The 24,843-nt window shown below is 35.4% G+C and overlaps 1 protein-coding gene across 1 annotated transcript in view; it reads right to left on the bottom strand.

Moving 5' to 3' along the window:
* The window catches only part of THSD7A (thrombospondin type 1 domain containing 7A), a 428,088-nt gene that overhangs the window by 71,262 nt on the left and 331,983 nt on the right, over positions 1–24,843 (bottom strand). Inside the window, exons 8-11 of the mRNA XM_077856743.1 lie at positions 24,171–24,405; positions 19,835–19,950; positions 10,633–10,765; positions 9,036–9,139 (exon numbers count right to left, since the gene is read on the bottom strand). Of these exons, the coding sequence (XP_077712869.1) occupies positions 9,036–9,139; positions 10,633–10,765; positions 19,835–19,950; positions 24,171–24,405 (588 nt within the window). The remainder of the gene's footprint in view (positions 1–9,035; positions 9,140–10,632; positions 10,766–19,834; positions 19,951–24,170; positions 24,406–24,843) is intronic.

Below are 24,843 nucleotides of genomic sequence, written 5' to 3'. Positions count from 1 at the left end.
TCACTGACAAGTTTGCCAAATTACTTTCTAATTACAGCTTGTGAATACAACTCTGGCAGAATGGAAAGAAATGCACTTTTTTTTTTTTTTTTTTTTATTGATCCTAAATAGTTACCAATGATTCCCCAGTCTCATTGATGCTAATAATATATGTGAATGTATGTGAAAGTCCTTGAATGAGGACTTACTAGGAAGTAATAATCAGCTCCCAGTGGAGTAGCCCAGATAAGGGACCTGAGAAGGGCTAACTAACTGCATCACAACAAACACCACATTGAGGAACCATCCTAGACACAGCGCAGAGCCAAGCTTATTTTATGAGCTATTTCAAAAATAGTAGATACTAATAATAATTTTATGACAGGGTCCTTGCAGAGATATAAATCTCCAAATCAGATAGGCTGCTCATATCCATAGGAAATTAGAGCAAACCATTTAAATATAGAAATAATTCTAGAAGTTTAAAAAATAGCTTTGTAAATAAAAAGTTGCATTATAGATGTATAAAAATATTGGGTGGTAACCAAATGTATATCAGGCAAAAAAAGTTTTAAAATCATGTCTCTGCAAAATTTCTTTCAAGCAAGTTCCTTTGCTCTTTGAGTTATGTTGAGCTTTGCTCTTTCTTACCTTGTTCTTTTTGCATTTTCATTCTTTTTTTTTTCCTCATTGCATAACAATCTCTGAAAATCAACACATTCATGTGAATTCCTGAGATAAATCAACCCAGATATTCTGGGCCAAATCTTGATTAGTGCCTCTAAAATGTAATTTTTAAAAAACAACAAAGTTGGCCAGACTTTAAGTAGAGGACTGATGCCAAGGGCATCAATGTAGAATAAGCCACTTAATTTAAGCACAAGATTTAAGCATATTTACTCATAAAAAAATAACTGCATAAATTATAGTTAAATACATTCCACATCATTTAGATTTAATTCTGGTACAGGGAGAATTAGAACTTCCTTTTCCCCCTTGACTTTCCTTTTACAAACTTTTCAATCAACAGATGATGCAGGCTGAATACTTCTGGGACCAGGAAGGTCCCTGCCATATGAAGCATATTATTAAAGGGTCTTTTTTCTTTCTTTTCTTTCCTTTCCTTTCCTTTCCTTTCCTTTCCTTTCCTTTCCTTTCCTTTCCTTTCCTTTCCTTTCCTTTCCTTTCTTTTTTTTCTTTTCTTTTCTTTTCTTTTCTTTTGTTTTCTTTTCTTTTCTCTTTTCTTTTCTTTCTTTCTTTTTTTTTTCTTTTCTTTCTTTTCTTTTCTTTTCTCTTTTCTTTTCTTTCTTTCTTTTTTTTTTTTTTTGGTCTATTTGAGAATATATCTGAATTACACTGGCTTTGACATAAAGAGACTGATACCAGATCTTAGTGACAGGTCAACATTAAAACGGACATTCTTTGGTAGGCAAGGATATAGAAGGGATGGGGGATTAGGATAGCCAGGGTGACCCTGGGAATTATTAACCATATATCCATCTAATTCTCAGGAAGCACACATGGCAGGAGATGGCACGAAGATCAACAAGAAGTTTGAACATAGGCAAATCTGAAGTTAGTTTATGAAACTCAACATCTAACCTATGATACATTTATATCATACCCTTGGTATAAATGTGTCATAAGGTAATAAACACTGGAACAATACATAAACATTTTAAGTAGCAGTGGTACACATTACCCCTTTAGGACAGACATAGAGAAAAAAATAGGTAAATTGTCCAAAACTGTCATTTTTGTGAACCATGTATTTAATTTCAAATAGATCTCTAATGGTTAAGTCTAGCTATAGCTATTATGGCTAGGTTTTGATGATATAGTCACTGACTTATATGCCATAAGTTAGCTTTCTAAATGCCATCCACACTGTAGACATGTGAGTAGAGAGAAAAGACAGTAGAAGTTAGCATTCTATTAAAAGTTTATATACAAGTGACTCAAATAGTATGAAGCAAATATAAGCTGTCTCTTCACTCACAAATTAAATGGAATGTGAACATAATTTTATGTTATTTTCATTTATCTTATTGACAATATTATAGGGAAGATGCCTATTTGAAAGGCCCTCTAAAATTTCCCAATAACATTTAAGAATGATTTCAGTTTTAAAGTTGCCAAATCTGGTCAAATCCTTCTTTAAAATAGGTCTTTCTCCTTCCTTCCTTTCTTTCCTTTTCTTCTTTTCTTAAAGATTTATTTATTTATTTATTTATTTATTTATTTATTTATTTATTTATGAGAGAGAGGGAGAAAGAGAGAGAGAGAGAGGCAGACACAGGCAGAGGGAGAAGCAGGCTCCATGCAGAGAGCCCAATGTGGGACTTGATCCCAGGACTCCAGGATCACGCCCTGGGCCAAAGGCAGGTGCTAAACCACTGAGCCACCCAGGCGTCCCTCTTCTTTTCTTATACCATTACATAAAATTTCTTGGACCGTACCATTCTTAATAGTGAAAATCTGGCTCAAGCCCCTCCCTATGTCTAATTTCCTATCAGAACAGTACTCCTTCTCCCTCTCTGCCTCTCCTAGTGCCCACTCCCACCCCAGTATTCAAATCCTCCTCAGAGCAGCCCTTTGCTTCCAACTCACTCATATGGAGTGAAAGGCAAACTACTCAATGCACTGTTCCCCATGCATAAAGATTTTATTTTGTGCCTTTTTGTTTTTGTTATCTTAGATTTAAAAGTCATTTCCTCTGTCACTATGCCTTATCTGTGGTTACTTCTTTTTATCTTTTCTGAAGTCTCTAGTGGTTATTGTGTAAATACATTACCAATGTATTACTAATATGCTTAAAACCTGGATCATGTATACTCATAGTATATTACCTGCTATAGGAAATAAGTGAAAACTATTTATTACATACTTTTTATTCTCTCAACAGTCTGGGCCCACTACCATGTAGGCAACAGGCAACATGTGGCATGTATTCAATAAATATTTGTTTTATGCAAGAATGAATAGTACTGAATGATATTCAGGAAGTTTGAACTGGCTTTTAGGGACTGGTGTTAACCTGTTTTTATAGCTTTCTGAGAGAGCTAGTATCAATGGCTGTGTACAGTGGAATAGGAATTTTATTTTAAGACACTGGTCCTTCATTATTGCTATGGACTGTGTCCCTGGAAATTCATATGTTGAATTCTCCAATATGATAGAATTTGGAGATGTAGTGTTTGGGAAGTGAATGGGCATAGAGGAAGTCATGAGGATGGGGTCCTTATGATGAGGTTAGTGCCCTTGGAAGGAGAGACCAGAGAGCTAGCTTGCTCTCTTCTTCTCTCCACCATGTGAAGACATAGCAAGAAAACAACCATCCGCAAGTTAGAAAGAGAGATCTTACCAGAACTGGAATTGGCCAGCAGCATGATTTGGATTTTCCAGCCTCCAGACTGTGAGATATAAATTCCTATGCTTAAACACCTAGTCTATAGTGTTTTATTATAGGAGCCTAAGGAGACTGATAGAGTTATCAACACAAAGTTTTAAGCACTTATTTTATAGAGGATTTCTAATGTTTTTATAGATACACTTGATAAACTTAAGGAAAATATCCTGTTTATAGCAGAGTAGCTAATTCAATTTAGAGAAGATTGGGCAAAAATTATGTGATTCTGGGAATGCTCGATACAAAATTTCCCTTCACCATTATTTCATTTTTCCTTTAAAATGTAATGGGATTGGATCATAAATAAACATGTTTCAATTTTCAGAGCATATCAATTTTCTCTCAAAGCACTTTATGTTCTGATATAATAGTTCTGAAAGCATTTTCACATAGTTCTGAAATACAGAGAAGGTAGACTTGGTCAAGACTGCATTTACTTGACTGGAGTAGAATCTTCCTATATTCTCCCATCTGTGTCATTCTAACTCATGTTTGAGTAAGGCTGATTCTCACTAATTTGCTTTAGAGTGAGTGTCCATGCTGGAATGGTAAGCAGTTATAATCACTTGTTAAAGAGACTCTGGGAACATAATTGCTTCCCAAATCCTTTCCAGGGTATCCACACAGATAATTCCTACAATTAGAACAATTATGCTACTAATAGCAAAAATGAAAGTCTGCCCATAACAGCCACTTTGTTGTTAACGGTTGGTAAAAATAGGTGTAGGTGACTGGAAAAGAGGAGACCTAGGACGGTTGGCTAGTAAGCTAGTAAAAGAGAATTCAGAGTTTCTTCTACTGTGCAAAGTTCAAGTCATTTGAGAAAATCTGACCAAAATAATAGGTGACCCTGTAAGTCTGCTGCTGAGTCGTGCATACTATATAAGACACACACATTCTTTCCATTCTATTCATACCTAGTAAATTAACTCTTAATGTCTTGGATATGATTTATCAGCTTCTAGACAGGGGAATTATGAGGTCTTATCACGTGTCTTCCAGATCCTATATATTATCTGGTTTTACCTTTTATTCTTTAAAAAAAAATTTTACTAATAAAGTTTTACAGTCAAAGTTTTATTTCTCATCCCCCCACCAAAGAATGCTGCAATTTCATTCTAAATGTGTGCATTTTACTACTGTGACAGTGTTTAAAGTCCACTGCTCTTATAACTTAAGTAGTTCCTTTATTTTTTTTAAAAGATTTTATTTATTTATTCATGAGAGACACACAGAGAGAGGCAGAGACATAGGCAGAAGGAGAAGCAGGCTCCCTGTGGGGAGCCCGACATGGGACTTGATCCCCGGGCCCCGGGATCATGACCTGAGTTGAAGGCAGGCACTCAACCACTGAGACACTCAGGTGCCCCTAAAGTAGTTCCTTTAAGGATGAATGGAAAAACTTCTTCCCAAGTGATCAGATAAACTTCAGGGGTTCTCTGATCCTACTGAGTAATGACTATTCAGAAGTTGTGACTCTATCATTGATTACCTGGCTTGAGTTTAGATCAGAGGTCAGCAACCTTTTTCTGTAAAGGGCTAGATAGATAGTAAATATTTTTGGCTCTGAGTCATATGCCTCATTATCTTGGAGACAGCCTTAGGCCATAGGTAAAGAAATTGGTACAGCTGTGTTCCAATCAACCTTTAGATGAAAAAAACAAAACAAAACAAACAAACAAAAAAAACACAGCAACAACAACAAAGACAAAAAATGCTCAGGCTGTGGGTTAGATTGGGTACACAGGCTACTCTGTTAGCTGTCAGCTGATCTAGATCAATAGTTTGATACAAACCATGTGATAAACACTTTTATCTTTATTTATTTTCTTTTTCACTTTTATTTTTAGAATCATAGACTGATAAAGTTAGCAATCTCATATTTTAGTTCATAGCATGTCATTTCCAACCTAAGCAAGAAAATAGTAATTTAAAGCTGATACCATTAAAATTCTCTATGTAAAAAAAAAAAAAAAAAAAAAAAAAAAATGCTTAAAGAGTATACAAATGCATACTGGTTAGAGAAAAAAGTGACCTATTAATGGGAAAATACAATAACCACCTTTTCTCCTACGCACCATATATTGTAGAGATCTTAGCTTCTCCTATGGCTTCATTAAATCCTTTTATGGAAATGCTACCCAAATTTCTATCTGCTGTCTGAAGCTTTCTCTATAGTGACATTTCTACATTTCAATGCATACTTAGATATTTCCAGTTTGCTCTCCTGCCATCATCTCTTATGTACAATCTATAAAATATAATTTCTAAAATTAGTTCTTTCAGACCTAAGAATTTTCACCAATATTACAACTATTCTCAAGAACATATTAGAGTCAAGAACCATATGATCATCTTTGACTCACTTATTTCAATCTCATCATCTATAGTTTGCCACTAAGTCTTGATGTTATTTTCCTCTACTTGTATGTTAAAAATTCACTTATTTTTGCCAATTCCCACTACTGTAGTTCCAATCTGAGCCCCTATTACTCAGCCTCACATTGCTATAACCCTGTGCTAGCTGGCATCCAGATTCACACGTCTTATCTTCCTAGTTTATTCTCTACATGCTGACAGATAAAACAGTACTTTCATCAGGTCCTTGCTCCTACCACTTATTGAACGAGGCCTAAAATACTGGTCCTGACATTTATAGCCTTTTACAAAATCACCCCAGGCTCTAGCTCACATTTTTGGAGCTTTGACCTACCAATTTTCTGTGAATACTTTTAATGTTTTTGTTTTTCTTTCTCCAAATACTTAGCTTACATAATTGATCTTTTTTTCCCTCCTTTCTACTTATTCTAATGTTATGGTAGAAGTTAAGTCCAGCCTATCCTTTAGGTCTTTCTTAAGTGCTTTAGCTTCAAATGGTTGCTTTTGCAATGGATCAATTTCAGTCTTTAACTCCTACTTATTGGGTGATGTTACCAGTGATCTCATTTTCCTAACCAAACGAAGGCACCCTGGCTTGAACATATGCATCTTTTCCTGACATTCATGGCTTTTCTACACTGTCTTCTAAAGTCAGTCGCAGTCGGGTGAGTGACTAGAACTAGAAAGTCTGATGTATAGGAGAGGACAGAGGGTAGATTCTCTATAGTCTTTGCTGATTGATGGTAATACTTACCATACAATTATTTTAATCACCAGAAAAACAGTACCAGTTGGCATTTTAGTCTGATCAGATAGGAGTAAAGATGAAAATAGTAAGAATCTGACTCTATCATGCAGAGTTCTGAAAAGAGCTATGACCCTCAAGGGAAGAACCTTCTGCTTTTTGCCAATAGCAAAAGCTATTTCTATATTCTTAATTTTCCTCATTTTATGTTTCTGTAGGAATACAAGCTCTAAGGAAAAGAATCTTTAATCTACCAAGGCAACAAAGCAAAAGGCTATCTTGATATGGAAATTAAAGGGGTTCTTCTGATGGAAATTAAAGGGGTTCTTCTGATATATTTATGCAGAAATAATTTGTTATAATGCAACCTCCTCTTTCAGAGATCCGGAAAATAGAAAAGATTGTCAAGATAATGTAAGTGGTCTCACAAGTATGCCAAGATTAGAAATTATTTAAGTACAGGCAGAGGAAGAAGTATCAGTAACAGGAAACCAAGAATGGAACAATCAGAAAGGCAGGAGAAAGTAGCATTGAGGAAGCTAGAGGAAGCTCCCCTTTTCATGCTGGGAGTGGGTCACAGTATTAGATACTAGGAAGCAGACACCCAGGAGGAGGCATGAATAGAGGTTTTTAGATTTGGAAATGAGATGATTGCCAGTAATCACAGAAAGAACAGTTTTTATGCAGATTATGCATCAAAAACCAAAGGGCCATGTTAATATTATTGCTTTTATGCCTACTATGACCTCTCTGCACATTCCCTGGGGCCATGATCTAACAGGAAGGGGGGAAGGAATTAACATTGAAGATAGACTTAATATGTACAAAGCACTGTGGGGATCATTATGTTCTCAGCCTCTGAGGGAGGAAATGAATGAACCACAGTTGTGCAGTGGTTAAGGAATAATTTGGAACTGAAGCTGTTTCACACTTGTGCTGCTTTTCCTCCCATGCTATTTGATAAAAATACGGCTTTCATCTGTTTTACCTAACTTTATTTTCACACTTTGTCCCCTGGGTATTATCTGTGCATAGATTATAGAATACAAAAATTGGAAAAATCCTGAAAGATCATTTGGCCCAGCCCTCTTTTTTTTTTTTTTTTTTCATTTAAATTAACTGAGACCCAGGAAGCTGAAGGGATGAGCAAGCCTCACCCTGTGTTAGTGAAAGAACTAGACTAAAACCCACGTTTCCTGATTCTCAATTTCAAGTCTGTTTCATTAGAAACTCTATGTGGGGCCTGAATTGTATGCAACCATATGCTTGACTCAGGAGGAATGAGCAAGGTAGAATAAGAAGTTCTTGTATCACTCAACTTCTCAATGAATGGTTTGAAATGATTTTCAATTCTAAACACCTAAGTCTCTCTAACTGTAAGAGATAGTTATGTTTTAGCCATAGCTTATGAAGGATAAATAAGGAAAATTAACCATATGAAACAAAATTCTAAAAACAACTAGGTAGTTAATATTATTTATAAACTAAATTTTAGGTTTCAAATAACGATCTCTAAAAGGATAAGATAAAAATAGATTTTTACAAAAACATAGATTATTTTTCTCAAATTAAGAAAGCAACCTTTTCACTGTCAAGAATCAAAATAAACAAAAACTGGAATTCTGTGTTTAGACTTTTGCATCATCATCATATACATAGCTACTAAATGAGGGGGCAAAATGCATTTTTATGCATTAAAAAAAAGGCTGTGTATTTAATTATGTATTCAGCTACTTTAAGTATGTAGCAGGAACTACATGTTAAAAGTCAATATAAGTAAAAACAATCATGTTCTCTAAAGGCTGAACTTGTTACAAGTATAAACAACCTGTTCCAAATCTTGGAATGTATTATCCACAATATCTAGTAAATAACCATACTACTCAGTAAATGTTGGAAACGTTTCCATCACTCATTTTTGCAAGATTCCATGTTATCTAGTCGAGCAGACAGATTGCAGTCCACATATGGCAGGTTTTGAGTAAATAAATCTGCCATTTAAAAATCAGCACTGAATATGAACAAAATTGGGCATAGCCATGACAACACTAGGGATACTATTGCTGAGAATTTCCAGAAAGTTAACCAGTTATGGTACATTATATGCACATACATATATAGTTCACATGGGCAAGGATATAAGGATCTTATTGACTGTTAGGGTGGCAAGCAAACTGTAATGGAATAGCACAATCCAAAAAGTAACCCAAAAATCCCAAACAAGCTGCAGGGTACAATACAGTCATAAGGTTCTCAAAGAGCTTGCTTTGATTCACTTCTAAATATGAATGAAGGAAAAATTCAACCACAGTATTTATAGGCTCCTGTCAAAGAACAAAGGATTGAAAAGGATGAGCTTCCATGTTGCCATGTTAGGTAGAAAGAGTGGTAGCAGACAGATATCTGCTGCTCTGTTTGCTAAGCATGTCATCGAAGTGACAAACTCATCAGGCTGGTGGTTAAGTGAGTGAAGAATGTAAATGTAAATGTAAAGCAAATCAGGGGTGTAAGGGAGCCTCCCACCTCTTGCCTGGCGTCCGGGTCCGCAGCCTTCCTGTGCTCCAGGGCTGTCCTGTCGCACACTCCAAGGGACCAACTGGCACCTGCGCCATTTGTGGGTCTTCCACCTGCAAGAAAAGAACAGAAGTTTCATAGAGAGGAAGCAAAAATACCAGGCAAATCACAGAGATACGGTGGCATGGAAACATGACTTTGAGCACAGCAAATGGGAATTTATTTCACAATGCTTAGTTCTATCTAAATGTAATTTAGACCTCTATCAAGACATTGTCAAAAGCAACATTAAATATACAAGTACTTTCTATGGCTGTGGAGACAAGAGTTCATCACTGTCAACTTCTACAGAAATGAAATCTATAGCTGCATTTAGCCTTAAAAAAAAAAAAACCTGAAGTATAGTTGATACTTGTTACATTTTTCTTGGATTAGGACTGCCATCAGATGTAGCAGATAGTACTAGAAGTGATGCATCCCATTTAAATAAGGTATGTTTACTTTATATTCTGTTTTTAAAAAAAGATTTTATTTATTTAATGAGAGACACACACATACACACACACACACACAGAGGCAGAGACACAGGCAGAGGGAGAAGCAGCCTCCATGCAGGGAGCCCGACGTGGGATTCAATCCTGGGTCTCCAGGATCATGCCTTGGGCCAAAGGCAGCACTAAACCGCTGAGCCACCGGGGCTGCCCTGTTTACTTTATATTAGAATTGTGAAACTATTCATGTCATGAGCCTTCTGAATGGTATATTTTGGTTAGCAGTGTAGGGGTAACTCAGAAATCGCAATTACAACACATTTTACAAAAACAAATCTCCCAAATAAATTAGCTTGGGGCTGATAGTTGTCATTGTTCAGGGTAAACATGCGATTATACTGTTTGTCATATCAGAATTAAATACAGAGAAATTAAGATGGCAAATTTACCATCAGATTCATCGTATTTTGTGATCACACATACCATCAGTTACTGCCATAATATGTCATCTGTCATCAGATGGCAATTATATACCACATCAAGTTTCGATTAGGTGCTTTCTTTTAATAGTCACAAGGAAAAATTTCCCTAATAATTATCAAGATGATGATGTAGAGCCTGAATAACCTGAATTTTCCTTGACGTGGCCACAAATGAACAGGACAGACATTTTACTAGCATCAGTGAAATAAAGATGTCATTTTGTGAACCAGAATGCCAGCGTTTATGAGGAACAGGTGCTCTTTGGAGCCAGGGGAGGAAGGCTTAGGCTACTCCTCTCCCAGAAAAAGAATTGCTTATATGTTTCATAATTGCTAACTACTTCTTTGAATTTCTTATAGTTTAAAATCAACATAAGACGTTTCCCCGAATCCCCGGAGCTAGTGATACAGTCTGGAAATTTACACAAGTATTTGTCTCCCTGGAGATAATTTCGGTAGCAGAACAGCTCCCCTAAAGAGGCAAGAATTGGCACATCCAGCCATAAACAGTTGCAAACTCTGCTGAGCCTGCGGGACAGTCATTGGCTTTCTTTTCTCATCATCGGAAAGAAAATGGTCTTGAAGTATTTGCTCAGTGCGTGGCTTACAGTGATTTTTCTTTAACTCCATTACCTGTAGCTTTGGCACACTTGAGGGGCCTCACAGACTTTCTCTTCGTAGAGCGGGTCGGTGCAGTCCCTGCCCCCGTTGGCCGGCTGCTGAATGATGACCCGGTGCCGAGACTGCTTTCTGACTCCGGAGTCCCCTGGAATGAGGCAGCGTTTTAACTGCTGTACTCTGCACTGCTAAAACAATCTTCAAATACCAGCCGGCGTGAAGAAATGACATTGCTTCCAGCTACCTGTGCTTTGACATCCCTGAATTAGGGGCCTCATCTAGTCTAATCACTTTCGAAATTCTCCAGACCCTTATACCGAGAACCTAATCAATTTATATTCAAAAATGTGAAGAACAGAGAAAATAGTTCCATAGTCAACTAGCCTTCCTAATGTGCAGCTACAAAGTAATTGCTCCTTTGTATATTTCTTTCCCCTGGAGAAATATGACAGATCTAATTAATTTATTTTCCTTTACCTTAGGTTTATTTTTATGCCATTTCACATAGTCCTATTTACCACATGGGACTCATACAGTTCTAATGAATCTTTCTTAGGAGACTATATTCAATGTTTTAATGTGAAATTTTATTTCTTTGTTATTCACTTAATTTGAAATGCATACCTCATAAATTATTCTAGTCATTTATTATTCATGTTAAACAGTCTAAGATCTTCAATTCAGGTCACATTCTAAACATCAGGGCCGTAAATAGTGAAACAAAAGTGGCTTCTTAGAGGCAGAATTTTTACAGAAGCATTCATAGTAGCAATTACTGTAAATAAATAACTCCAAATTATTTTTTTAAAAAACAATGGAAATAATTAAGATTTACCTTCAATGAAGATATCCACTTGACAGTATTACTCATATAAAGATGTCTAAATATTTTAGTACTTGAGACAATGTATAAGACTTGCCAACTTTAATAAAAGATATTTCAATTTATAATATATACCCTTTAAGGACAAATGACCACATGACACAATTTTAATTACATTAGAATTCCCTAAAGAATTATTTTAATAGAGTTCCCTTAATGCATTTACATTTTCTGCAAGATCATTAAATATTTGATATGCAGAGACAGGAGAAGAAAAATTTAGAAGGGTTAGCAGTCCTTAACAATGGATGTTTAATAAAAAATTAAATGAAATTTTCTTAATGTTATTGTGTCAGTAGAAAAATGTGATTTGACAATTAAAACTTCCTAATAAGGGATATCTTTCCTCATGAAGTCGGGGCATCCCTCAACATGGTCTGGGCAAGTGATTCCCAGCAAAGTGAACTGAAGATTTCCACAGAAATCAGATTAAAGATTCCCAAATGTCTGACTATGTAGAAGAATTTCCTTTAAAAACTGAAAATAAAAACAAATCGGTCAGAATCTTTGGGAGCTGGATTTGGGAATCTGATTTTTACAAAGCTTGCCAGGGAATTGTGAATGAACAGCCACGTTTGAGATCTATTGGAATAGATGACCTTGTATATCTTATCTCAATTTAAGATTCTAGGGTCCACATGCAACTTTTTACCATTATTCCCATTAGTGATTATGTTAACAATTTCAGTGAATAATTAGAATGCTACAGGTAAAATAGCAGTTTGAATGCCAGCTGCAACTTTTACATATTAAATATCATTTATCTAGGAAAGATGTAAGAAATGCAATGGGACTTTTAATAAAATTGCTAATGCTGCTTCCATCATTATGTTGTCCAATGGCCCCTATTTTAATATCCAGGTGACAAATTCCTCTAATAATTGAGAACAAGGAAAATTTTGTTTCCCTTGACAGTCTGTTAAAACTCTTACAGGTTTCTATTTTTTGCTTCGTTCTTTAGAATCTCAGGGCTAATTTTCTTCTCAAGTGCAGGAGCTTACCTTAACTTTGACTTGATAGGATAATTTTTCCCTTCCTCTCCCCAATTCCATTTACTACTTGATTTCATCCTTCTTTTATACTTTCTCTTATTTTTCTTTTTTAATATTATGATCCGTCTTTCATCCTTTTAAAAGAGTATATGAGCTAAATAACCATTCTAATCATCTGTTTGGCATTGGGAGAAGGAGGGAGGTGTGCGTCTGTTTAACAGGGAAAAGAGACAAAGAACATGGAGGAGCAGGCCTTTGTTTCTGGAATGATCAAGATTCTCAGAGTCAGTAACTCTCAACCCCTTCTCTACCTGCAGGTAGACAACAGACATGGAATTGAGACTCAAGGATCTGGAGCCTGGTGGAGACCATGAGCTCAGCATCAGTGGCACTTTATACACCGAAGCTCCTGGTCACTAACTATCTGGATATCACATGGGACACGGGCAGCACTGTTCAGATTTGAGAGGCAGCATGTAGTGCTTCAATCGCACTTCATTTTTTGACTCGAAAGTAAAAATTTCACCTCAGGTACAGCTCTAAAACATTCTAGTGCCTTTCATCACAATGTCCACAAGCTTGTGTTTTATATACAAGACTACAATAACCCTTTTCACTTCCATAATTGATTCCACAGTAGCAATCCGTTTATTCTTTAAAAAGTTCAAATACCTTAACCTTGTGCAGCTCGCAAAACAGAGAGTGTGAGCTGATGAAAGCAGGACATTCTAAAACCCTAACACCTACAGAGGAAGTCTAATGGAGTTACACAGCAAGTGTCAGGATACCCATGTTCGTATCCACTGGGAGTTTCAGTGACTCCCAGATCTCAGTTAGGAAATTACTTGTATGTTCAAAGAAATAGCACTGCGGAGCTGAGCCAGGTTATAGGGCCCTCAGATCAGAATGCAGACAAAGGGAGAGCTACGGCATACATTTGAAAAGAAAAGTGGAAGGTTTCTCACTAATAACTTGAGCTGGCAAACTTGGAATTTTATAACCTTCATGGCTTCCTGTATGCATATGCACCTAGTTTATTGTATTTGGTTGACAGACATGTATAGTTTCCATTTATCTTTGTGTTTTAGTGCCTAGGATACCAGTCACACATGGTAAGGATTTAACAAATATTTGCTGGATGAACAAACACATTTATCTCACTTCTCAACTGAGAAGATAGTATCTTCTATGTCTTTTTATCTACTTTCTTATAGTAGGAAGCACATGGGTACAAAATTTGTGCACTGAGGATTAATACAAGATAAGGGATCGTTCTGTTCCCTGGAAATAATAAACATGGGGAAAATAAAGAAATATTCCTGTTTATATTTGAAAGTATCTATTTAGGCTGGAAATAGAAAAAGAAGGATTATATATTCAGAAAACAGTCATGTGATAATGAGGCACACAGACTCAGAAGGCATGCAATCTCTCAGGTAGTTATGGCATTTTACAGATTATTTGAAGACATTCAAGATAAATTTCACTGGGGAATTTACTTGATGGGAAGATGTAAAGGGCAGGAAAAACTAAGATTTGTTAAGCTAGATGGGAGGGATGGATGGCAGGCTGGAGTAACATTGAGCTAGGAAATTGAAAGGGAAATGTTTCATGTAAGAAGCAAAATGTAAAGGTAGTTTTCACATCTTTCGGGGTAATCCTAACGTCATACTGCTTCAGGGCATCAAGGCAGAATAGATATCTCTGCAATATCTGTTCTAGCTCTCAAGTCAATAAATGCAGTTAGAAAAAAGGAGTGAACAAAATGTGAATAGTGAAATGTATTATTTAATCAAAAGTATTGACATTTTTAAAATTATAGTTATAAATAATTTATATGCATAAATGCTTACTAGTTCTCATAAAAGTCTTGTGTAAAAATTTATAAAAACTTGGAAAAAGTTAACAAGTGCATTGGTTTGAGGATTAAAACTACTCTCTACTCAACTGATCTTCATTGGCATTGATTTTTCAAGACATATCTTGAGACCTCTCTGAATAACATTTCAAATAATTCCTTTTGTTCGTCCTGGAATGCTAAGCTATTCTATTCCATTTTTTTGCAATATTACCTCTTTTTTTTTTTTTTCAATATTACCTATTTAAAGTGATTTTTGAAGGAAGGGTGGCTCCACATTTTCATAAATTTAAAATTCTAATACAATTTAGACTTTACCTGCAGAATTTAAAAAAAAACACTCTATCCTTGAATTAATTTTCTGTTGCTATTATCTATCCTTGGACATAGAACTCCATTTACTATTTTTAATTGTATGTGGAAGTCAGTGTTATTTCAATGAAGTTTGGACTATTCCCATTTCATACCAAATGATGGGAAAAAAAAACCTAATCCCATATATCATTGCTTTTTTTGTCCTTACAACAATAGGCTAGTTTTCTATTACACCATTGTATCGTTATTATCAGTTATAGCAGTCTACAGGCAAATACAGAAAAGGCTTATCCAGACACACAAAGCATCTTGGCACTGTTGTCCAACAGCAACCCTCTCTGCCATCCCCTAGGCTTTATTTCCTCAATAGACAATTAGAGTTATTCTTTTTAAGTCTGAGTGCCTAGGTTTAGGGTTTCTAAAAACCTCTTGTTATATAGGACTCAGTAGAGAACCTCCAAATAGAACAAGCAGGGCTGATCTCCTGTTCCTGCTGAGACGACCAAACACAGCCCTATCTCTCAGAGAGCTTCTTGTCACAGGACAGTAGATTTCTGTGCTGGCATTCTTGCACTCTTTGGCCACCACCACCCAGAAGCTCCAGGGGAGAACAGTATCCTAATAGCACTGTGCATTTTAATTCACAGAGGTTATTTAAACCCTTCACAAGATCAGCCCAACTAAACTCATTATATATCTCAGCTGTCTGTCACTTTCAAGAAGCTAGTACCGCTGCCACCATCCCTCTTGTCACCCCCACATGTCTTCCATCATCATCTAGACCCACAGCACTCCTTACATACATAACCTGATTTTCAACTTCTCATTTTGTTCCATCCTCTAATCCTTCCATCAGTCACCCATCTTCTATCTCTTCTTGGAAAATTTCCTTCATATTTTTTGCCAGTGGAAGCTGATTCTAGACATTTCTTAGTCTTTTCTTCTCCGTTTATCTTTAAAAGTCTCCAAGTCCTCTGTCATCAACTTTCCATCAGCTATTTACCTTGTAGCAGCCAGCTACCAACATTTCATTAATTAACAACTTTAGAATGTCCCTCACAGTAATCCTTTCTCTTCCTACCCCTGCCACCAGTCTGGTGGCTTTGGCAACCACATGATTATTCCATGCAAGGTGCTGGGCTCTGAATTAGTGCTCCTCCTCATCTTCAATGACCTTTCCCTCCATTTCAAATCAATTACTAGCTTTTCTCATTCATCCCTTGATGTTATTATCATTAGTTACTCTCATTGTACATGCTCATCTTTAAACTCCTTACTTTTCCATCACTCCTCCTAACCTTCTAGGTCAATAGTTTCAGTTATCATCCTACTAAAATTCCTCAAATTCACTTGCGACTGCTAGTCTACTTTCCTTATTACTTTTTTACTTTTCCATTATCTATCATTCTCTTCATAACCTCACTTCCATCCCAAACTAACTTAGGTTTCATACTTCATTACTACAATAAGGACTCCCTTGAAAACATCCTTAATTCCCTGTTCCTCTCTTTTTTACCTTGTACTCTCCTGGGAAAGCCCCAACTCTAATCTAAACCAATTCTTTTGTTACACTTTTTCTGCACTCAGGCAGCTGAACACGGCTGGAGGAACAAGGACAATTGTGTGGAGCAACCCCTTTTTAAAGATACAACTAAATAGGCACTCCATGGTGCCAAGAAATTCTGTATGTTATTAGCTTGTCTGCTTTTGCATTCTCCAAAATGATGTCACATCTTCTTTTCTCTCCTCAGCACCCCTACACACTTCCCTTGATCCTTCATACTTGTTGAACAGTCATTAAATGCCTTGTCTGTCTCCTACCACCAGATTATAAGCTTCCTGAGAGCAAGGATCATTGATTTCCTTGTTACTGCTATTTCCTTTATATTTAAAATTGTGCTTAGTATAGTATACTTACTTGAGAAACCATTGTAGAAAGAAAAAATGAATCATTGCTTAATAATGTTTAATGACATGATGAGCATTTAAAAACAATTATCAATAAACATATCTACAAATAATTTTTTCTCTTCATCATGATCTAAATACTTTTCTCACACTGATACACAAACTTCTAAGAAAGATTGCGCTTAATAAGTCAAATTAAAACATTCACTAGACACTGACCATATGCAGCTTGTGGTTTGTTTCCTATAGGAACTTATACAAAAATAAAATATGGGATAAAAATTAATATAAAATATAAACTAACTAATAAGTTATATGTCAGTTGGGCCATGGTTCACAAAGCATAGAGCACTTTACCATATCTCATTTGTACCACAGAACAACTCATAGATGTTATAACCAAGGCTTGGCAAGTTTAAATATCTTACATAAGGTTACTTGGCTGCTAAGTGGCCAGGATGTGTTCAAACCATTTGCTGATTTAAAGTTCACTCATTCCATTATATCATGAAATCCACTACTCATATTTATGTTCAAAAACTAAAAATTGTGTCCTGCTATATAGAAGCTCAATTTGGTCTTCCATAACCTGTCTCCAATCTTCTTTCCAACTTCACATCTTAATTTTTCTTCCCTCAGTCTGGGTTCCAGTGGACTAGCTGTCATTTTCCTCTCAAACAACATATCTTCTCATGGTCATCTAAGAGTTTTCCTCATGTTTTTGATCCTCTCTTGGGATTCCTTTATATGTTCCCCCTTTCTTTTCTTTTCTTTTTTTTTTTAAGATTTTATTTATTTATTCCTGAGAGACACACACACACACACAGAGAAAGGCAGAGACACTGGCAGAAGTAGAAACAGGTTCCATGCAGGGAGCCTGACATGGGACTTGATCCCTGGTCTCCAGGATCATACGTTGGACCAAAGGCAGGCTCTAAACGCTGAGCCACCCAGGGAATCCCTATGTTCCCCCTTTCACAAAGATTGCTTCCACTTTAATTTCAAGATTTTCGCTATTTGCTCTCACAATATTTTCCCCCTTCCCTTCCTTAGAGCTCTCTCTGTTTTACCACTAAAGCTTATTCAATAGTCTTACATTATCTGATTTACATTGAAGAGCTTTACATTTTAGAAATCTTATATTATTCTATATATTAAATGAGATCAAAAGCTTCCATAAAGTCAGAGACTATGTCTTCTCTACAGGGCCATTAATGTACCAGTTATATATATAGGAATCAATAAATAAGAAATCCAATAACAATTTATGTATATATATTATATTTATATATAAATATATATATAGATAAGTATTAATTTAATTATCATGTACATAGTATTTATAATGTATTTCTTCATCTATCTGCTAAATTTTATTTAAAGGGCATTATAGAGATGCCTGGGTGGCTCAATCAGTTAAGTGTCTGTCTTTGGCTCAGGTCATGATTCCAGGGTCCTGAGATTCTGCTCACTGGGGAGCCTGTTTCTCCCTCTGTCCCTCCCCATCCCCTTGACTGTGTTTTCTCTTCCTCTCTCTGTTTCTCTCTCTCAAATAAATAAAATCTTTAAAAATTTTCACTTAAAAATGCTAAGTTTGTGTTAGATGATTAATTATATGATTATAAATGTAACTGCACATATTTTGGAATTATTAGTAAATGGCCTTATCCCATATTAACATGAACATTAAGTATGAAAACATAACACTTGAAAGCACATAAATTCCATGTAATAACCTTTTTTAGTGCAGTGATGAGTAACAACTGCTACAGAAATACTGACTGATAAAGTAGAATTCTGTTGCTGATTATGACCAAACTAAATAATATCATATGTTAATTTTTAAGAAAATAAAAGAAAATCTGGAAAAATTATCAGCGATGCTGCTTTAATCATAAAATTTAATGCCATTAGCTTTGTTTTGAAAATATTAACACATGTAACTTTTTGCAGCAAAAACAGTTTAGATGTCTCAAAGAATTTTAAAATCAAAATTGTATACTCTTGCTCACTTTATAAAGGTTTAATTTTATTTGATACTTCAAGAGTACCTAAAATTTTTTAAAAAGCATAAAAAGGAACTGATGTTTTAACTGTATAAAAGGATAATCACACTGTAAAAACAACCCATTATTAAATTTATGATTTCATATAGCATCTTAAGGATTTAAATAATTTTTGGCAATTTAAAATAGTTGTTAATCTAGAAGTTGAAGTTCTTTTTTTGAAGATTTTATTTATTTATTTAGAGAGAAATAGTGAATGGGGGAAAGGGCAGAGGGAGAGGGAGAGAGAGAATCTCAAGCAGACTCTGCACTGAGTGTGGAGGGTAGACACAAGGCTCAATCTCACAGCACTGAGATCTTGACTTGAGCCAAAATCAAGAGTCAGGTACTTAACCAACTGAGCCACCCGGGCCCCCTTAGAAGTTGATTCTTAGTTGAATCTCTTTAGTCAAGAAGCATAAATAAAATAAAAAAGATAAAAGAAATTTATGAAACATCATCTGCATTTGCTGCAATAGTAAAAAAAAAACAAAATAGGAGACAGTGCCTCCCGTGACACTGAGAGAAAACTTGCTAAGGTATTGCATAAGTCACCTGGAGGATATTGATATCTTTCTCAGCAGCAATGAGAAAGGACCCCATCCTGAAGGGTAAAGAGTTATCAAAGTGCGTGCCATTATATTAAAGAGTCTTTGTGAGTAATAAAAGCAAAACCAAACCAAACTGGGAACAAATCCTCATCTTGCAAACAAATGCTTCACGGCATGTTAAGTATTGGAAGAGGAACAATTTGGCCATTTTTCTCTTTCTGTTATTCCCAGCCTTGGGGGCTGCATAATTGAATCTATGGTGAATCTGGGCCCATGACCATCTATTTCTTGCCAGTAAGAGGTTTGGAAGCCATGAGTACTGATAAAATTGCTGTACATTCTTTATGAAAAATACAGGGACACTACACATTCTTTTAGAATTAATGTTAAAGGAAATCTTATTAATAGCATAAAGTCTAGAATCCATTCATTTTGATCTATATCATATAGTCTTAAATCAGTTTTTGGCATAAAACTCATTCATTTGGTTCTTTAAAGCTGTGCTATTTTCTAGAATGAAACTAGAATTTTATGGCATGCATGACAAACCAGGATTACCCAGCCCTGTGTAAGAATCATAAACATTGCTCAGCCAGAAGAAGTTGGAGGTCCTGCCTGGAGTAGGTTTTCTAGGTGAGTAGACTTCAGAACTCTGTAGCTCATACCTTCTTTACATGAGTTGGGGCATGATGTCCAGTCACTATATGGTGTCACAATACAGTCCTTTCTACAAGGAAGCAGACAGGGCCTCACTGTTTCAGGTCTAAGGCTTTCAGGACACCTAGAACACACAAAGGGAAATTACTTGGCCTCTTTAGTAACCCAGAAAACCTGGTCATTTAATATCTTTAAATCTTTCATTACTAAAATGGCTAAACAGTCACCAACCTGTATTATTTAACTTCCAGGAGCTTGTTTACTTTTCATAAGAACTATTCAACGAAATTAATTTTTCCAAACTGGACCTCAATAATGCTTCTCAAGGCAGGATGTGTAAATTTAATAATAGTAATGTACTACTAGAACAAAATATAACAATCCTATCTTATCCCCTTATAAGAATCTATTAACAAATACATATTTTCTAACATGCTCTACAAGAAATTTGTGGAAATTCAAACTACTAATTTAAGGACTGATTCTGCATCTTTGTATAAGTAAATATGCTTATTGCTGATTAAAGTTTATAGGTTGTTTTACAGTTTATTTTTACAAAAGATGTGTAGCATAAAATAAGTTTACAATGGACTACATTCAATACACAGTATATGATCAAGGAAAATACTATATTTACAGCTATATTTTTCACAATAAATAATAAAATAATAAAAGTATATAGGTAGATCATTATAATAAGCAGTTTTTTACTTTATTCCTGGTTTCATTTTGTGTCTCTATTCTCCTTTTTTCTTCCATGTTGTCCCCAGTTTCAGTGATCTAAATTATGCGATTTTAAGTATTTTATAAATTAAAATATTTTTGGAACAAAAAGAGTAAATATAAATAAAATATAAATAGTCAATCAATACTTCAAAGAAAAATAAAACACTGTGTTCTTGGCAAATTATAGTAAAATTAATTATTTTCAAAGATATAGCAAACATTTATTAGGAACATAAGAGAAAGATACTGACAAAACACTGAAATGTCTTATTTTATACAGGAGTTTTCACTTTTTAAAAGATAACTCGAGGAAGCCAATGTATGAATTTTCAGTATACTGTCTTGTGATTGACTTAAGCGATTTTTAAGTTTCCCTATTCTCTGTATCTTTAAGATTTAATTCTACTATTGCTAGTGGTCAAATAGTGACCACTAGCATTAACACCAGAAGAGGATGTATATTAAGCACAAAAGAAATAATAACATAATTCATATGACTAAAAGTAGCTTATTGTTCTGACTCCTAAGGAGTTCTCTTTTGAAGTTATATAAATCTCTGACAAGGACGGTCAGAGACAGTGAAGAAATAAACCAAACAACTAGTATTACTAGTTGCTGGAATAAGTTGGCAAATTAGTGGAAAATGGGATTTAAAAATACTCCTGATGGGAGAAACCAAATTTTCTGTAGGTCAGGATAAATTGTCTTTTAACAAGTAAGTTAATCAGGTTTTCACAACTGAACTATGAATGGGGGAAAAAAATGAACATCATTAATCTCCTTTCCATAATTTCTTTATAGCACTTTGCTGACACTTCACTTTTTAAATAACTTGTATTACAGATATTTATCTACATGTTCCATCTCATGCATAAATATCATGTTCTATCCAATTATACAGATACATGCTTTCCTCTTTCATTCTATAATGCTAAGGTTTATTCAGAAGTGGATTAGAAAAATATATTGGACTCAAGGATTTCAAAAAGAAATAATCTCCCTGGTTTATATTGAGGATAATCTTGGATTTTCCTAATTGCTATGAAAACGAAGATATTTAGAAGTGAGTCACAGAAGTCAATGAATTGTTACAAATGAAATTATAAATCCACTAGAATCATAATTTAATCTGCATTCCTAGCCAGGAACATTATATGGCAGCACTCCACATATAGTACTGTTTATGCTTTTGGAATTAAAGAATTATTGATTAGTAATTATTATTGGAGGCACTTCTTTTCAATCAAGCAATTTAACAACTTTAATAATGAGAGAGGATTCATAGCAAGCTCTTCAAATTTTAGCCCTTTATAAATCAATGGAATTTACAATGTTATCATTGACAACCTCCAAAATTCGGTTTGAGTTTAGAAATATCCACAGCAAGATACTTGGCTAACTGTGGAGAACAAAATTACTAACACCAAAGCCATTAAATGAACACACAAAGATAAATTATACAGCCTAGATTACAACCAATAAAATGAATGCAGACTTCCTTTGGCGAAGCAATTGGTTCAGTCAACATGTTTCTTTTCTCCTTTGTACTGTTTGTATTTAGTGTTTGTGGTTTAAATCAAGGAATTGATTTTCCCCCAAATCTTATTCAAGGTCAAATTAAACAGATGTGATAGGAGTTGAAGTTTGTTACTCGGAGGATAGATAAGATCAATAACATTGATTTTACCATTGTACAGTAATCTGTTTTATTAAGAGGAGTTTAAGACAATGTTTCTATTTGCATTTTTGTTTCAAATGCCTCCTCCTGAAAAGCATCCACTACATTTGACCTAGCTTCTAGGGATAAGGGCATAACATCTTCTTTTGAATTCAGTGTTTGCTTAATTTTTCAGAACTTTAATGGCAAAGCAAATCCACTTAATTTAGCAAATCTATACATGTATCCAGGTCATTGAATAAAGGCTGCAGGGGCAAAGCAAATTTTTAATGGATTATTGTGGTGGTTTGACATGGGGCTTCAGGATGCCCTTCCTATTGAATGACCTAATGACATTAATCCATCAGGCTTTTTCACACATACGTTTATACACATGTGTGTATCTATTGCTTAGCACAGTTTGTAACTTGGATAAAGTGAGAGAAATGTCAACAGAAATATCTGCAACGTGATTAGCCGTGGAACAGGAACAGAGTCAGCTCACTTGTAGCTGCTCAGCATAATTGCCCTCCACCCTGTGCCAGGTTGGTCAGGTTACAACCCTCTGCACATTTTAATACACTGCACATTAACTTCTTGTGTTAGATTGTTCACAACTTTCACTTTATTTCTATTAAAAAAGTGGTTTGGGGCTACCTATTAAGGAAGTAGAATAGTTTCTCAATCTATTCAAGTCTTCCTGGCATATGTTTTCTAATGTTTCAGACTTTCAAATTATATAATCAAATAAAGTATGGGGCAAAATAACCTTAATGTCTGGAACCCTGACCAAGTAAAAACAACTCCTAATGGGATTATTATTTATACCCTGAAGTGTTCCAGACATCAGGTACATTATTATCATTTCCCTGAAACCCTAGGAAGGCTCTCAAATTTTAAAGAGAAAATAATACTTTCTCAGATTTATTGAGTGCTTCTATTACTATTTTTAAAAACTATTAAATCCTTTCAATAAGCTTTGAAAATTAAGGCCAGAATCAGTTAAGGAGCATGCTTAGGGTCACACATAATACTGAAGCACCTGGCCACGTATTTGGAAATTATGAAGCCGTTTTTTTACCAGTGCAAAATTGACTGATTTTACTTTCCATGTTTCATGTGGCTAAGAAGATCTGAATTCTAAAAGATTTATGTTGTCTATATCTGAAAATATAAAAGTGGCTTTTTCCCCTTAAAGGAATACATTTTTGGAGTTGATTTATTAATTTTCTCTAAGAATTGATTAACTCAGTTATGCCATGACATGTTTTCATTTATATTTCTTACAGGGCATATATAATATGCCAACTCTCTGGTTCTTTGTCTTCCCCTCTAGCAAACTGTTTGCCTTGTTATTACACTATTTGTAACCACAGTGAGAAACTGATGGTTTTTCTACTTATCATAACACTCATCCTATCCCAAGGCTCTCTCTTAGAAGTGAATGGCTTATTCATTTAACCATTAAAAGATGTAATAAGTTTGGCCTCAGTATTTTTTGATATTTTGATATAGTATTTTCTAGGGGAAATGAAAAGCAGATCTTAGAAGGCTACAGTCCAGTTAAACGAGATTGGTGGACTCAATAGCCTATGGGAACACAGGAGGTCACGGATGACCTGCACTGCTGGGACTTCATATGCTGTCATTAGTGACCAGACAGGCCCAGAGCAAGCTCTTCTCTTGCTGCCTCTCTAGCTTAATAAAGGAGAAAGTGCTACTATAAAACAGAAAGTAGGTACCACATAGAAATATTTCTACAGAATTTATAGATTGTAGGTACAAGACTCCAAAGCTGTTATAACTTTATCAGGGGCTGACATTCAAAACAAAGAAATCTTACTCTTGAGGACAGGTATGACAAGCATCAAAATGCTTCATTTCATGAAGCAAGTGAAGCCTGAGTCAATCCCCTGCATGGTTGGCCACCGGATTTACTGCTGTCATTCTAAAGCCCTTACTTTTTGGGTCCTACTTGGCCCACATTGACCCGCACACAAATGACTTTTCTTGTCTGCATGCCAACAGAGCAAGACGCCTCTCCATTCCAAGTAGTCGTCGTGTTGAAGGATGATACTGAAGTGTCCTCTATGCACTGGCCCCAGGGACCAGTCTGCCAGTGGTACACAGTGCAGGGATGCTCGTTACAACTGCGCACCTCTTGCAAAGCACTGCTATTTGGACAGTGAGCTCCACCTATAAAAATGGGCAACACAAGAGGATTAGATATGGCGCCAACAGGAAACTTACCATTCTCTCTTCTTTGGGATTAACAATAATGATGGTAACTTGCATTTGTTAGCACATACCCTGTGACTGACACACTACTAGGAAGGCAAATTACATAGTAATCTTATATCATTTGGCATCCTCCAGCTTAAAGTTTAAGCTATGTAGTATACATGATATTTGTTTCAGGAGACTACTGAGGACCTCAAAGAGAGAGGTCATTATCCATCCTCCAGAGAAGCTGAAATGAGGTACAAATGGAGCCTGTGGATTGTTGACTAAGGGAAACGAGGATTGAGAGGCTGTGGATGGAGAAAACCCAGTGTGTTTTTGAATGTTATCCCCAACCTGAAAATCTTTAAAACATGTTTTAAAGTACTGCATATTTTAATGTACTAGGCTTTA

This window comes from Canis aureus, chromosome 18 (genome assembly GCF_053574225.1).
Source record: "Canis aureus isolate CA01 chromosome 18, VMU_Caureus_v.1.0, whole genome shotgun sequence".
NCBI lineage: Eukaryota > Metazoa > Chordata > Mammalia > Carnivora > Canidae > Canis > Canis aureus.
Note: the sequence above shows the minus strand (reverse complement) of the source record. Positions and strands in the feature narration are given on the sequence as shown.